Source organism: Gasterosteus aculeatus, chromosome 2 (genome assembly GCF_964276395.1).
Source record: "Gasterosteus aculeatus chromosome 2, fGasAcu3.hap1.1, whole genome shotgun sequence".
NCBI lineage: Eukaryota > Metazoa > Chordata > Actinopteri > Perciformes > Gasterosteidae > Gasterosteus > Gasterosteus aculeatus.
Window position 1 is genome coordinate 14,841,157 of NC_135689.1, and position 17,655 is coordinate 14,858,811.

At 41.9% G+C, this 17,655-nt stretch overlaps 1 protein-coding gene across 2 annotated transcripts in view; it reads right to left on the bottom strand.

The window, feature by feature from the left end:
• mgll (monoglyceride lipase) overlaps window positions 1-17,655 on the bottom strand; it is a 27,300-nt gene continuing 9,645 nt past the window's right edge. For both annotated transcript variants that reach the window (XM_040192724.2, XM_040192722.2), the window contains 6 exons: window positions 16,480-16,586; window positions 12,984-13,120; window positions 8,014-8,124; window positions 7,452-7,541; window positions 5,577-5,792; window positions 1-5,032 (listed from right to left, as the gene is read on the bottom strand). In XM_040192724.2, coding sequence (XP_040048658.2) covers window positions 4,901-5,032; window positions 5,577-5,792; window positions 7,452-7,541; window positions 8,014-8,124; window positions 12,984-13,120; window positions 16,480-16,586 — 793 coding nt within the window. In that variant the 3' untranslated portion in view covers window positions 1-4,900. The remainder of the gene's footprint in view (window positions 5,033-5,576; window positions 5,793-7,451; window positions 7,542-8,013; window positions 8,125-12,983; window positions 13,121-16,479; window positions 16,587-17,655) is intronic.

Sequence of the window (17,655 nt, forward strand, 5' to 3'; positions counted from 1 at the left end):
TTCCCATAAAAATCTTTAATTGTGTGGAATGCTGAAACATGCGGCTATTGGAAGAAAACCTGATACCTGCAAATTAGTCCTCAAACATATTTTGACCAAATTCTATTCAACCATGTAAGACAAGATGTAACGCAGGTTGTTATGATTTCAGAAAGCTACATTTAAGTTTCTTTTAAGGACAAAATACTTTAGAAGCAGTAAAGAGAAAGTTAAATTCCTGAAATGCAAATTTGGGAAAGAAGTACAAGATTTTCCCAAACCTGTAGCGATCACACTCTGTTGTTACAGTCTTGTTACAAAACATTTTGAAATCAAATAGTTTAAACATTTATAAATGTGGGACAAACGGCACAAATAATTCAAATCCAACTTTTAACACACGGTAGTAAAATACTCTCTATGCAAAATCATATCAGAACCATTGTCATACATTTTTGGGATTGCTGTACAAACACACAACCTTGAACAAGTTTCCTTCTTAAAAAGTATTATAGCGCTTCATGTCACAGTAAAAATGACCGAATATGGTTTATGGTATAAAAAGTGCCTTGTCATGATGCGTAATCAATATATAGTAGACTATAGATCAAATTAATTCCTGTAGATATGATAAATAAGGAATTTGTAAAATACATCTGGGGCTTGATTTTTGTACTACCATCAAGTTTTGTTAGATAAACTATTCTATTGTACAGTGTATTAAAATCCTGTTCAGTAATCAATAAACCACAATAAATAAATCAAATAAAGCAGCAAGATTTGAACCAGGGTTTTGTTCCAAATTGCAATATCACCCATGTTAAAAGGACATCTGCATTTATCAAATAACTATTATGGACTAGTGGGTAACTTAAGTTCCCAGCTTGGGAAACGATGACGACAACTTGAATCGTCTACGTTGATACACTAAGAGCATTTTGGAGACCACCTCTTCAAGTCTTGCTGTCCACTTGAGCACTGACACTAGACTCCATTCGTGCGGACTCAGCACTGAATCTTTCCAGTGCACTTTAATCTCATAAAATCAGAGAAAGACTGTCCTCTACAGAACAGCTCTCTTCTTAGAAACAGTCAAAAAGTCGCGATAAAAGAAAACACCCCTTCCACAAACCTACAACTGACTTTGTTTTGTCAGAAAAGCTGCAGCCGCATTAGACCCACCCCTTACAACACAGAACTTTGATCCTAAATAAAAACGATATTAACAGTCGATTGGATTATTACACATTAACAGAGCATCTGTACATGGCTCCTTCTGAATGTGGCAAACCTGCATACAATGCATGCATGTACAAGTCCACACACCAGTTGTTATGTCAGGTATTACACAATGGTGGATACCTATTTTTTTTTACTCATTGCTTTGTCAACCACGTTTTATTCAAGACAGGAGATACATGTGGGAAATAATACATGAACCCCTTTGAAAAAAATTAACAGATTGACATTAATATTCCAAAAAAATCATTTTTTGCCAAAATGCAAATAGTGTATTTTGAGTACAGCAGACCAGCCTGGTTTGAATTCACTGACAGTGTGCAGCTCTTTCTATTCCCCGTGAGCTGGTGACTGTAACTGTTTGCTCTCTTATCTCCACGCTCGCAAAAAAGGGAATCCTCCGAGCAGCAAAATGGCCAACCTGCTCTGCCAGCTCAGCGGCGTCTGCTTCGCATTCTGCACCGTTAACAAACCAATGATTTCATGTGAAGAGCCATGCTTCCATGGTTACCGACGGCTTCTCTCTCCTCTTCTTCTTTCAACCCATCTCCATTTATCCCCCCCCTCCCCCCACATAAACAACGATAGCAGTGATATGCACTTATGTCGTCTGTCGGGTAGCGCTTTTTAAATGGACTGTACGCTTCTGCAGCCATCGTGCAGCCGGGGTCCCATTTCCAGTTTGAATACAACTGGGACTGTGCAGCCTTTGTGTGTGCTGCGCCTGCCGCGACTCAATCAGGAACAGATTGTGTTTGAAGTGAGGTGATATGAGGTTGAGGTTTGCGGTCTGACTCCCGCTGTGACTGACGAACACAATACATCTCAATCAATGTCTAAGGTGAGGTAACCTGATATTTGGTCGACTGCACTGCAATTCTGAACTCCCTTCAATTTTTTTTAACCTTTCTTTCTCTCTCTCTCTTTTTATTGTATACTATTTATTACTTATTTGATGCATTTTACCCAATCCGTCAAACACTTTGCGTGGGGATAAAAAGAAAAGTAAGTCGACCGTGTGCTCATTTTCGTGATTGATTAACCTCTTGTTTTCCAATGCAACTGTGTGGTTTCAATACCGTGCAGACCATATCAAACCCAAAGAAGCAAAATCCAGACGCTTACCCCGACCAGAGCTTGAAAATCAGCAGGTGTGCAGTTTTATATCATAATTGCATACAGACTCAGTAACGTCAAGTTTGTTGCATCCCTGAAGTCATTTAGCGAGTCTGATACCACATTTGGCCTCGCAAAGTCCGTGGTGTGTCAAGTAATGTGTTCCCTGTCAAACGAGTGGCCGCCCTCCGGCCGAAAGAGTGGCCACTAGGGACAGTGGGGGTGGCTGAAGGAACAAGCTGTTTTAATAAGCTCTAGAACAAGGGGCTCTGTTGATGGACAGAACAAAAGACGCTGGTCACCACAGCAACTAAAAAAAATCGACGGAACTGGTTGAGATGGGGAGAGTGAGGAAATAGAAAACGTGAAAGAAAAAGACAGAGCAGGCATTAAGCCAAAAACGCATCTCATTCTACCTGTCTTGTAGTGACCACCGTGGTTACTACACGTGACATGGAGACACGGAGAGAAGGAATTCTACCGTGGCGCCCGCTTGCTGCCGTGGTTACATGTGAGTGATGGTCACCGTCGGTACCACACCATGTTCCCCTACACTCTCTGCACCATTCCCTTTGAACTCTGTGTGATAGAATACAAAACAGCTTCTAAAGAGCCAGGGTGACGGCTCACACTAGATGTTTTTTTCCCAATAGGAATGTTGGATCGTCTTCCAAATTGGATGTTGTGGGTGGACAAACATGTGCAACATTTAAACTCCGAAACTTTCTCATGTTTGATGAATAGGTGGAGAAATCCTGTAGCAATGACTGCTAATTAAAGTCCACCTCATAATATAAAATGCGCAGCTCAGCGTGAGTCCATCTAGCTTACAATTAACGGCTAACAAAAGTATAGGCTGCTGTGACATTATTGCTATGGTTCTGTTGAAAAAGGATTTGAAGCCAGGGCTGATTTTAGGTACCTCGAGTCCTTGAGAAGTGACAGGTTCGTACTTTGGGAACATAGAGAATATTCGCTGGACCACTGCTTCAGCAGATGGGATTTAGAAAAAAGATACAGCACATTATTTCTAGCCTGCGGTTGTAAAGTTTCTTTTTATTAGTTTGAATCAAATCAATTATATCCTCTATATATTTAGTGTTCATTAGGGTGTACAAACTGCTTCAAAACATTTTCATATCAAATACTAAAATCTCTCTATAAAGTACCCACCCTAATAATAATGTGTTAACATATATGTATGGAGACTATATTCTATATTCTGGTACAATCTTTAATTCTTAGTGGTCTCTCCATAGAAAGAACTATCCTCTCAGTCACATCGCTGCCGTTCCTCCTCATCTGGAATCTATTCTCCAGAACATCCTGTTCTCCAAAAAAAACGCCTTTGTCATAGTTCTGAGGGGTTGGATTCCCACTATCGACTCATGCAAGAAGTTGCATACGTTCATGTTACTTAGAGCCGCTCTGGATAAACGTGTCACTCAATGACAGAGGCTGTTGAACAGAGGACATCTACTCTTTTGTCCGCAGTGACGGAGCCATGGGTGCCCTTTATTCTTCCAGCTGGGTTCTTGTCTGCAGTCCGAGCTTAATGATGTTACAGCTGCAGAGAATGACCCTAAAAGTGAAATCAACTGTGACCTTAAAGGTCAAAAGGTCACAGGGGGGGGGTGACTTTGCATTCTCCCTCTTACAGGGAGAGAAAACGGCTTCACCTTGTTATTCCACGTCCTCGTCATGGCAGTGGACTGTTAAAGCTCACTGAAAGTGGAACGCCATTGTGTCCATTCATGACTCAGTCAATAAATGGAGGTGGTGGGAAAGTAATGTAATATATCAGTGCCGAGCATCTGTCAGGCCAAAGAATAGGAACATGCAAAAGCCAGGACAAAAGAGGGTATGATATATATACACAGTGACATGTGCTTTTGATACGAGTTTACACGAGTGTCAAAAGACGCCAACCAAACCTGGAACCTGCGCTCCACCGTATCCACTGATCTGGCACCGTAATGACTCTGTGAAGACAGCAAAGCTTTGTGAAGACGGAGCTATCGACCGTTCACCCTGCACTGAACATATGGGAGCTCCGGAGCGCTGTTCCCCTGCTGATTCTGACCTCTGACCTTTCTCATCCTGGGGGAAAATGTGCAGATCACTAATGTACTACATCAGGTTTGACCTTACTTCTTAAAAAGAAAGGAAAGGAAACTTCATTATTGCACGTGCTGAAGCCCAGCACACAAACGTTAATTAACTTGAGCTGCACCCCGGAGAGGTCCAACGGAGATGATCACATGGCTGGCCGCTGACGGAAATCCCTGATTAAATGCTTTGCAGGAGAACTGATCTACAATAAGACGTTTTTTTCCGACCCCCATTGTTCAATTTGAGTAACTTGGTTTGAGGTTGATATATTTAGTTTCATATAGTTTGCGCCCAATCAGTACGCTTTTTCATCCAGAGAAAATAAAACCTATCTATATAGCAGAGAGTGGAGTAGTAGTGTTATTGTTTTGCCTGACTGGAAAGCGAGCTGGCCTCTTGGAATGAGGGTGTGAAGTTCCCTCGGAGCGGCGGCCGCTTTGCCAAAGTCCCGATTCTAGGAGCCTTGCGGTTGTGGCGAAGTTGCAGCGGGGAGGCGCTCTGTGATCCAGCCGGTCACCTCCTTCAGCACGGCGTCGGCCACCTCCGGGAGTTCGTGGTGAAGGCAGTGGTAGCCTCCCTCGAACACCTGAACAGAAGCGAGAGAGTCAGAGAGGCGGCTCATTTGAAATTTAACTCATTTGCAGAACACCAAATGAAATGTAAGTCTCAGTCTATTTTAAATTCACTGAAGCGCAATTCACCCGTAGCTAAACCGAAAACTTCCTGATTGTTCTTTTATTTGTCTTTGTAATATTATTGATAAGAAAGGTGATAATGCAGTCCATGAAATTCATGAACCCGACCCAATTCAATAGAAAAGACAAAGATCCACAAAGATAAAGAAGTGGGCCGGACCTCTCGTCTCTTTCCACTTTTCTTTGTCAGTTAAGTTATTATCATTAGCATCATTAACGGATGAACTAACTTCTTTTTTAAATTTTTAATTCTAACTTCTTCTTTTTAAATGTCAAAAGCACTGTTTGGACAAAATGAAGCTACTTGATTCAAGTCAATGTCCTTATTCTATTGTCTTTGACCGTATTTCACCAGGCGGTCTCACTGAAAAATATCAATCTAAAAACCTTTCCAATAAATTTCCATAAAACTTCTCGGAAGCAACCCATCCTCACCTTGATTTTCTTGTCCGAGCACGGAGCATTCTCGTACATCATCTTGGAGCCTCTGATGTCACACAGCTTGTCGTCGTCGCCGTGCAGGAGCAGGAAAGGCCAGTTGATGGACGGAATCTCCTTCTCGATACGTGCCGCCGCCCCCATCAGCTGCATGGCGAACGACACCCGCATGCCCCCGTGGAAGATAAGCTCATCGGTGGCATACGTCTCCACCTGCCAGGAGAGATACAAACGAGAAAGGGTGATGGGCCAAAGTGGGTTTATTATGCTTGACATTAAGTCGTACAAGCACTATAAACTGTGGTTTCATCCAAACATGGAAGAGATTTCGGAGGACAATGACTCCATGGGAGAAAAGTGTTGTAGAGGTGAAACTCTACATTAGTTTAAACCAGTGTTAAGGAGCAAATCACACACACACACACACACACACACACACACACACACACACACACACACACACACACACACACACACACAAAAAAAAACAACCCCCTACACACCTCTCTTTATGAATAAACAGAGATGATAACAAAAGCAGCTTCTCACGAGCCACATGCGCTGCTGCTTTGAATAATGAATAACTGTAAGTTGAGATGTGACACAACGCAACATGAATCAGAAACATTGTGTATACATACATGGCGGTTGCTGCTGTTGATAAGATAATTAGAAAATAGAAAGTCATCATGAAGGAATTTGTGCAGAGAATCACTCATGATTCACATGATGACTGTTCTAATTATTATTATTATAAAATTGACAGATTAATCCTCGTCTCCAGACACAGTTAAGGACCTGCGAGCAAACGTCTCCTGCTCCCACTTGCTGTTCTTGCTGACATAACTACATAACTAGTACTACTAACTACATAACATTGTCTACAGATGCATTATTATTAATATGCATGACTTCATATACTGGTCTAAATAGATATTTTGAATTGAAGGAAAATAAAATGTCTGAAACTAGTCCTTAATCTGTTACTGTAGTTCTCTATAATAAGGAATCCCATACATATTAAATATTTACAGATATCCAAGATAAGAGTTTTGACTAGACAACATTACTTTGCAAATTTGCCACAGGTCCCGGCATGTTTTGTCTCCTCTGTGGTTCATTCAAAACACACACACACACACACACTAAACAAATACAGGACACACAAGCAATGTTGTCTCCCTGTCCTGCAGGTGACTCAGTACATGCACATGTTTTTATAATCATAAATAACAATGAAACCCACTCAAGGTATTACACACACAAACACACACTCACCTGGCTAGACAACACAACAGTAATTATGGTTTGGAAAGGATTCAAGTGATGTCGGCTTGTCCATTAAATCAGAGTCAGTGCATGACATCACACATGTATACAAATAAAAAAACACACACTGTAACAAATTGCTGTAAATTTACGGTGCATTTCTAACGGTATCTTACAGTATGTCATAATAACTGTAACATAGTTAAATTTCCATCCCTTGCTTGGAAATTAACGGCCAATGTCATGAATAAACAGTTAAAGCTGTCAATTTACTACCGTAATTCAACTGCATGTTACATATATTTTATGAAGTGGTTGAAATACACATACAAGTGCAGTGAATCACAGTAAATCCCATGTCAGCCACTGAAAAACAGGTCCTGTAAGTCATCATAATGAGATAGTACCGAAATGAGTTTGGTTGTCTTTCTTTAATTTGTGAGGAATTAATTACCGTAAAATACCGGTAATTGCCTGGCGTCCCTGCTGCCAGTGAAATACTGTTAATTTACAGTGACATTTTTTAGAGTGCATATTTAAATTACAAATAACTACACAGCCCCCCCCCCCCCCCCCCCACCTGGACGCCCATGTGTCTCTCACCTGCTTTTTGTCCCGTGAGATCCATTTGGAATCGATGGAGCCAAGAGAGAGGCTGGGCACCATGTGGTTGAGGACCTTCGCCATGAAAACCTGCAATCAGCCAAAAACAATACACACACACACACACACACACACACACACACACAGAGCATCCCAGTTTATTTTCACACATCAACACCTCCCTAATGGATGTTTCTAGCGCTCTCATTTCTTTTCTCGCCATCTGACTAGTGTTACAAAGACATACAGTGACTAATATTTTGAGTATGCACTGTTTAGTGGAAAAAGAAACCCCTCGTTTCTCTTCCCATGCAAGAATGCGTCCGTCTTCGGCCTCGACAATTGGACACACTTGTTTGTATCTGCGAGATTCAGAAGGAGAGACAACTGATGCTGCTCAACTGGCACTCGCACTGATTCACGCCTCGCAACACTCAAAATTAAATAAACGTAGTAATTCCGGGTAAACTGGGATTTTGGCTGAATATAGTAGGAGAGAAGGGAAGAACAGGGCAAATGAGAGAGCGAAGGTAAAGAGCACAGAGGAGCAGATGAGCGGCACCTTGAACGGCGTGGCTGAGTCGGGGTTCATCTGGACCATCGGAGCGATCAGGACCACTCCAGCGAAGTCACCGGGCCTTTCACAGGCCGCCAGGATGGAGATCGCACCACCCTGAGTAGGAAAGAGCACGGAATGTAACAATACACACACAGAAACAGAAATTCCCTAATTATTTCACAGAGAAACCCTGTTCCCTTTAAATTCACTCTACTCTTTTGTCTGTGTTGCGCTACACAGCCAGGGAGAGAAACGCAAACGTTGAGCCGCGGCTCTTGAGACGTGGCATGCGCGGTGAAGCTGTGGCGAACAGCGGCTCAGCGGCTCAGTGATTTGAGCTTGTGGGTCAAACCCTGCGATGTAGGGCCGGGAAGAATAACAGCGCCGTGGCGGCCGAGATTCTAATCAATTCGTCGTGGTTCCCCGTGCTGGGGTTCCTCTGCTTATATGCAACAAGTGCAAGTGTCTATAAGGGGACACACACACACACACACACACACACAAACACACACACACACACACACATACCAGCGAGGCCATTCCGCATGGGTGGATCTGAGTCGGTCTCTCTCTCTTTCTTGCTGCAAACTAATTGGCTTCAACCTTGTTTATGCGAGCGTTCTTTGTCATTTGTATGAATATTCATCAGGCTGGGGCCAAAGGCTCCACACAAACAACACACAAAGGAAGAAGCTGGCTAGCTCCATACCTGATTTCTACTTTACACACACACACACACACACACACACACACACACACACACACACACACACACACACACACAGATACTCAAATACAAGCTGACTCTGACATGTCCATGTGTGTAAATACCAGGACACACACACACACACACATAAAATGGAGACATTTCTCTGGGATGATTTAAGCAGCACAAAGTAGAATGCTCCATCTGAATCTATTTGAATGTCCAGATAAAAGTAAAACGAGGCCATTCTAGTTCCATGCCCTCACACCCGACAGCACGCTGTGCATTCGGTCCAGTTTGCTCCACAGAAATATGTTTGAATAGGGATCAGAATAGAGACATGCTGACATGGAGAGAGTGGATTGGGACAGAGAAGCCCTTTTAGAAGCTGATTAGAGGCCTTCTTACATTTTCTCCCTCTGAACTTTGGTTGAGAGGATGAATACTTGTATTGTTTGTCCGTCTGCCTACAGTGGGTGGACGAAAACTGTCAAAGATTCCCTGGGAAGTTAACATTGCTACAAAATACGGACTATACCGCCCGTATACTCACATTGCCACGCCTAAAGTTGTCCATTTCCCCCGTTTTTAGAAGCAAAGGAAGCATTTCAAGCAGTTCAATTGAAAGGTCCAGTGATTTGGATTTAACTACCTCCATATCAAACAATTGAGCAACAACTAAACAGTGAGAGGAAAAAGCAATAAACTAAAGGAAATGAAGGATAACTAAATATGGTTTAGTTTAAGAAACTGAACAAGCGATGAAAGAATGACAAGCTAAATTAAAAGGACTTGAACAGCGACAAACCATAACATAAAACTCTGGTATTAAGCAAGTATGACAAATGAGATTCAGCCAGAAAAACTATCGGAGAAGAAGAAGAATTAGGAAGAATGAGAATGAGCCAAAGCTGAAGTCATTTGTCAGAATTCCCACCAGCTGGTACGACACCAACAAACCGCTCCAGTTCTCAAATCACTGCTTAAACAAATAAGATGCTGAGAAACCTGAAAAAGTCGGTCTGGTCGATCAGACACAGATTCTAAAAAGTTGTTATTGTAATTTACTTTCTCAGTTTATTTTGATATGTTCGGGAGATTCTTCTTCGACTAATTAACTCATTTCCAATAAGCTTGAAATTCCTCTTAACTTACTTCACGTCTCGGCATTTGTGTGCAGTATTTGTGGCAATTGTTGCTGTTGAGATATTTCACTGTACTCGTGAACACTCTGACCTGCTGTCGGGTTCAGATGAAAAGTCACATGCTCACCACAGTCATTAGCACAGCTCCCTCGAGTGCTGCGGATGTCAGCGAAGCATTTCATGCTAATTCATCAAGTAAGATCAAAGGGGCCGACAGGCCGACATTAGCCAGCCTGGCCGAAGATGACAAATTGCTAAAGACGCTTGAGCCGTACACCACTTACGGCAACGTGCATTCGTTTCAATTTCCATTGCTCGGTGGGAAATATCCCCAAAACGTTTTTGATTGAAGAACTGCTGCCGGTGGATTATTTGTGTGAGGTCATTTCATCTACAGTGCTGGGCCCCGCTCAGGACCGCTCAGGATGTTATCTTTGGAGCAGCACGCACTGTAGAATCCACGGGCCGTTCCCATGGTCCTGAGGCTTTTTGCGTCATCCCCGGTCCTGTTTAACAATTATACATACAGGCAGAGGAACACGCTAACAGAAACAGGATGGAAGAGTCACAACACTGAGGAAATGAGGCCTGTAAAAACATAGGAGCACAATATGTGCTTTGGGTTGGGTTTCCCTGATGAGAGCTTATGAGAAAAGATACCACAGAAACACTGTGGGTGAAGGAAGTGCAGGAACGATAAAAAGGGAAAAAAAGGTGTTAAAAAAAGCAAGATGCCAGGAAATGAGAAAATGTATTTCAAGCAAAACAGTTTATAAGAAAGTACTGTGAAGGGAAAAGGGGGCAGGAAATGAAAGCTGGTGGCGATACAGATGGACCGGCTTACTTTACAGCACAGTATAAACATCTGATAAGATAATACAGATGGAGGGATGGAGAGAAAGAAGGAACGAGAGCAAGGAGGGAAGAGGTGAGGAGAAGAAGAAGAGAGGAGAAGGAAGGAAGGAGAGAAGGAGGGAAGAGGTGAGGAGAAGAAGAAGAGAGGAGAAGGAAGGAAGGAGAGAAGGAGGGAAGAGGTGAGGAGAAAAGGGGAGAGGAGAAGGAGGGAAGGAGGGAGGTACCACAGTGACTTCGGTCATCTCTGCCTAATATTTACAGACTTATCTAAACACACTCTATGCCTCCGTCTGGGATCCCACACTTTCATTTACACAGAAATATTTGCACCTGACTTCAGATTGCATTAGTGTTTATATAAATACATTACTGCATTACGGTAAAACACAAGCCAGAAAAGGGTTGCAAAAATAGACCTAGGAATTAAATGACGTGTTGTTTAAAACTTCTGAAAGCCAGATGCCGTAGAATATGACCTCATTATGAAGAAAAGATCTGCTCTGGAATAGAAGACCGTGTGATGTAAAAGCAAAATATTGAAAAACAAGAATCCACAACAAAGACTTATCCATCATTAAAAAAAGATGGCAAACAATAGTCATTTAACAATGTGCTAAATCCATCATGAATGACGTTACTGTATGAATGTATACTTATAAACCAACATAACAGAGAAACTTAACATGGTTACTCACTAACTGGTTGACTTGAAGGCAAAAGCTTAATGTCTTTGAACATTTAAATATATTTTCCTACAATACATGAATCCAACAAGCGTGCTGCTGAGCCGTGAGATAACAAGGCTCCATGCGTCTCATTGCAGAACAGTCTGAGAATGCATTCGCATTCATCCGCCGCGTCCCATCGTGAAAAGAGGCCGCCAGCAGTGAGCTAAAAAGCTAAAAATATATATATATATATATATATATATATATATATATATATATATATATATATATATATATATATATATATATATATATATCACATATATGGATATCACACTCCAGATTGATTTGTGGGTTCTGTGGTTCTGTATCAATACAACGTTTTAGTGGCTTGCTCATCTGACACAAATGAGTTTGAAGGAGTAAACGGTTGATCAGACCAACACTGACATTGACATTGATATTGATTATTGACATTGATATTCACATTCAACGTCCACAAAATGGATATTTTAACGTATCACTCATCCATACCGTTTGTGTTCTGTTAGCTGGTGTAAGAGTTGATGGATTACATACTTTCTTACTAAACAACACGGGGAGAGGGTGTGATGTAGGCAGTTTTGCCAGAAACAGAATACGCTAAACGGTTAAAAATAGTCCCGTGGACGGATGTATTTTGTGTACAGGCATTATGTAAGTTTTCTCAATAGGAATTCTGGTTTTCCCTTCTTTCTGTAGATTTATACAACCACATTTAAGTTTCTTTTATACTGCTGCAGGCATTTACCATCTACCAACTCAGGTAAAAGGAAGATCCAGAAAATGTAGATATTAATAATATCTAAAAATGTTTTCAGGTACAAAACGTTGGAAAACAGTACGCTGCACACAACAAACACCTGCTTAGTCGTGATTTTGGCCGTGGGAAACTTTCTAAAGCAAAAGCTCAAATCTTGGTGTAATACGCCTACTGCTTTTTTGGCAGGGTCAGAAGAGAAGATTGGCACCACTCTCATGTCTGAACAGGACATATAAGACTACAGGCACGCTATTAGCTTAGCACGACGACTGGAAACTGCAGTATTCAGCTTGCTTTACACCCAGGGAAGGTAACACAATCTGCCTACCATCCCTTCTAAGTCTCTGGAATCAACACATGCGTCCTGCGGGTAGCTGGATTTTGTTATTGTTGGACAGAGTCTAGTTATTTTCACTATTTATGCTAAATCAACGACCTGCTGGCAGAGGATTATTCATGAGAGCGCTCCTTGTCTTGTCTACAAAGTAAATACCCGCAATTCCCAAAATATACGAATAAACTAAAAAAATCAATTTAATAAAAAATGAAATATATCATTAAACAGGGTTTGCCTGTCTTCATGCAACAGTCCCTCTGTGTGTGTGTGTCAAGCACACTGTACTGGGAGCTATGAAACAATGCTATGTAATTTCACACCAAACAAAACAGAGAGACAAACATTTCCCCAGAGCAGTTACTTGAAATACGATAATGTGATTCAAACAAAATGATGCCCACAGATTGACCCACAGCTGAATCTGTAATACACGGCGTGATGCCACTGGGAAACGTCCTACCATGGAGTGACCCACGATGAAGACGGGCAGGTCTGGGTGGCGAGACTTCACCAGGTCAACGTGCTGCAGGGAGTCTCTGATGTAAACCTGGAAGTCTTTGATGTTCATCCTGTCTCCTTCACTCTGACCATGGCCAACTGTGTGGGAAAAGAGGGACGAAATGGTCTTGAAAAATACACTAAGAATATAAAACATATAAGAGACGGATGAGACACTTTCTCAGAAACGCTTCACTACAGTTAAAACCCCAATTTGACCCGAAAACCTGTTCAGCTGGTCATGATTTCCAGTGTTTGCTCGATGGAGCGACAGCAGTGGGGATGAGGAGGGACAAAGTAGAGGACAGGGATGAGGAAGTGAGACACTGAATGCACTGCACAAGGCAGCGAAACCTTTCCTGTCTTTAAAATGCATTATTCAACGATACTGGTTATGTTTAGAGGTGTGGGTCATAAAGATACGTCTTACCTTAAATAACTGCATTCTACCTAATGACATGTTTTGGAATATTCACCAGTTTAGGTCTGGATTTAAATGTGTTTATTACTGAAAGACAGCAGACTCTCCACATCTCACCGAATGTATGATCTTACAATACTAATTTATAGTATTAAACTGCAATGTAGTATTAGAGCAGTATGATTCTACAGCATCCAACCACAGAAAGGTTTCCAATAAAAGGTGTGTCTGTCCGAGAGAACACGGGAGAATGAGAAGGGGAAATGGAGAGAAGGCCCGGGTGGAAGAGGTGGAGGCGGCGAGAGGACGACAGGAGACAAAGACGATTTGACTGACAGATGGTGAAGAGGGGAAAAAAATGAATATGTATGTCTTTGCATTCATGGATTGTTTGTTGCAGCAGTGGATGAGAGGTGATGCGGGTTGCCATGGCAACCATTGGACCAATACCATCACCCAGCACCTCAACCTCATGTGCAGCTCACACCTTGCTCTCGCTCTGCAATCACAAGTAGGTGTGTCCGTGTGTGTATTTATAAATACTGTGTATGGGTGCAGCGCGTGTGCACAAAGACGTCTTTGTACTGCAGCGCCGCAAACTGCACATCAATGCACACTGCACTCCTTCCACATGAGATCACACTCCACTGAATCCACATCCTTGGATACACTCGAGCACACGGCTATGCACACTTCAGACAACCGTCATACGCACACACACACACACACACACACACACACACACACACATATATATATATATATATATATATATATACATATATATATATATATATATGCATATAAACACTGAGGTCCACTGCTGCACAACCGGAGGAGCCACAACAAATGTTTTACGGGACAATTTTTGTGGTACTAAAACAACAACTTATGTTGTTGAGCATAAAACTAGTATATACATAATAATAGTAATTGTGTGGCTAAAAGCAGAAATAAAAATAGATTTGTCAACAACAATAACTCCTTGTGCTCTAACCTACAAGCGAGGCAAACAGATAAGGAATCATGATTGGCGTATTCAAGGTTGCAACAATATAAAAGATGTCTGCTATTGAACAAAGGCTTGCGTGAATCTTAATACAAGCACCTGACACACTTCAGAGAGCCTGTGTGTTGGGATGCTATGGTATGCTGACAAACTTTGTTTTTTATGGATGCTGAGGAATGCTTGATGAACATAATTGTAGAAATGAGGATATTGTCTCTTTTACCTGTTTTTTATTTCTAAAATACACTTAATTAAATAGAATAAAACAAATGTTTATTTTCTTATTACAGTTAATGACCTGTTGACTTGGTTCCTCTGAGAGTCGTATAGACTGCTGGATGCAGCGCCCATCTAATTAACAGTCACAATTCCATTGTGCCCCAATTATGTAACAGGAAGACAAACACCAAACAAACAATCCACTATGAGTATTTCACCCCTGATTCAACATGAAATGTCAGTGTGTAGTATGAGTCAAGTGATATGCATCAATTATTATTTGGTATCTTGGAGTATTTTTGCATTTTGAATGAATTAACAAGCCACCACGCCATATTTAGAGGTTGTCATCTGGTAAATAGCTGCAGTGTGTAACAGATGGAACAAACCTCCGGTCTGTCCCGGCTGCTTGGGAAAAAACACCCAAAAGTCCTATAATTAGAACGCATTGCATGCGAGACAAAGGAAATTGTGACAGAGGAAAAACACGAGAAAGATCTCAACTGCTGAACTCTATCGGGGGCTGCACGAGGTGTGCGTGCGAGCGTGTGTGTGATAGATAAAAGGGAAAACTAGTGTCTACGGAGACTCGTTCCAGTTCAGTATTTTCCACATTTTACGCCCAGCCACAGAGCGAGCTGCTCCAGCCTGAGCGGCCTCAGTCGTCCTCGTATCTCTGCCAGCTCTTTATTAAGATGTCTACCTGTGTAAATATTTCTACATTTACGGCGGGGACTTTTTGTCTTTACCTCCTCGCGTCGCCTCCTGTCCCTCTGTCCCTGTGCATGAGTTTACTAAACACACACGCTGCTCTTTGTGCAGCGAGGCTCTGCTGCATGTGGGACCAGCAGGACCACACAGCCTCGCCTAAGAGCCCCCGTTGGAGGAATGTATCAGAGAGGCCATTACATAATTACTCATTCCGTTAAGCTAAAACGTTCACACATTTTTTTAAAGGTATTGTTCGGTTTCTAATAAAATCCTTCTTTGAGGGTCCATTTCGTATTTTCTCTTCAGATTGAACATGCAGGTGTCAACAGCCGGGTGAGACCGCGCTCGGCCACGAGAATCCATTAAATTGAACACTCATCATGCTAACGTCCTCACAGTGACAAAATGATCATGCTTGTGTTTAGCAGGTGGGCTACAACGTTCACCAACCTGGGTTACCACCAAATTAGCACTAAACACATAGCAGTAATAATGTAAGTAATAATGACACTAGATGAAAAGAACTCTAGGTATTACAACGCCTCCTGAGGGGGACATGAATGTCATCTGTCCAAAGTTAAACAGGCATTTCACTCAAAACCAACAATATCAGCGCTGTGAGATTTCATTGAGATTCACATCTGTGGATTGTGAATTTCTGTACCATATTTGATCCGATCCAATTTTTGTGGATCGCGGATACGGAAATACTGTCAGTGTGCTTTTCAACCACAGAAGTTTATCATAAACTCATCAACAGCTGTATTGATTGGAATACTTTAGTTGTGTTTTGTGAGATGAACTGTTACTGGGGGAATTTGAGTTTGTCTATCTCATACCTTCTCACAACCCTCTCGTGAGCTTTAAAGCACCTTTTTCTTAATGTTTAATCGATTACCGTGGTGTTTTTCACTGAGATCTTTGTGTTGCTAAAACGCTAAACATTTTCCCTCAACAATGACTAAGGACAGAGAGGCGGATGATGATCCATCTTTGAACCTTTGCATAAGCTCCTCTGTGTTTACACTACCGGTGAACACAAGGGCAACCACGAGTGCAGGTGAGAGGGTACTGATGCAATGTGTGTTTGTGACTCACCGTGGTCGTGTGCAAATACCAGCATGGACAGTTCCTTCAGCTTCTGTGCGATCTCATCATACGGCCCGCAGTGCTCCCCGGCCCCGTGGACGATTAACACCAGAGCCCTGAGAGGAGGAGAGGGAAGGGTTAACTCCTCTGTTTGAATGGAGGTGTCCTTTGATTCACTTCACTACAGTGCAAGGCTTCAACGAAGGAGACATACGGGGACACATGAACAATGTGCATAAATGTTTCCACAGGTAAAATAAAATATCTATATATCTTTGTAAAGTGCACATTAGAGTTTGTGAGTGCATGTGCTAGAGGAAAGGAGGAGAATGAGAAAAAAAGATGAGAATGTTTTCAGAGCTGATATCATTCATCCGTGCGTGTCTCTGCACCAGCGCAGCCCTTCCTTCCTGACTCCAAACAAACTGGGAATCCAGTAAAACAGAGAAAAACTACTTTGACATTCCTGCTCTCTTTTCATGAGAGGATCCATTCAAACATTCAGTAAAATGGAGCACATCAACTTCAGTGACTCAGTTTCCAACAACAACAACAAAAAAGAGATCTATATTGTGTTCACTCAATAAAGCTGCATGGAAACAAGGAAGTCAGATCAAATATCCAGCTGGTTGGAAGCAGAACCACGTTAGGGAGGAAATTACATTTACAGCAGTCATTTGCATTGGAATTTAATTTCGCTCATAAATGACATGGTTCAACAAACATTTTTGGAGGTTGCAATTCCTGATGTGGAGTGACTGCTTGATTTGTCCCAAACCTGCTCATGGAGATATTTTGTTTTTGCATCTTGCACATTGGCAGATGGTTTAAATTATAATTCAATTACCAGTCGCTTTACCTCTGAGGGTAACTTTTTTTTGTCAAAACAAAACAAAGCTGGCTATCAAGAAGAAAAACTACACTCACCATAAGGATTATTAGATTATTATCTCTTACCATACTAATACTGTGTTTGACCCCCTTTCGCCTTCAGAACTGCCTTAATTCTACGTGGCATTGATTCAACGAGGTGCTGAAAGCATTCTTTAGATATTAATAGGAAAGCATCGTGCAGTTGATGGAGATTTGTCGGATGCACATCCAGGGCACGAAGCTCCCGTTCCACCACATCCCAAGGATGCTCTATTGGGTTGAGATCTGGTGACTGTGGGGGCCATTTTAGTA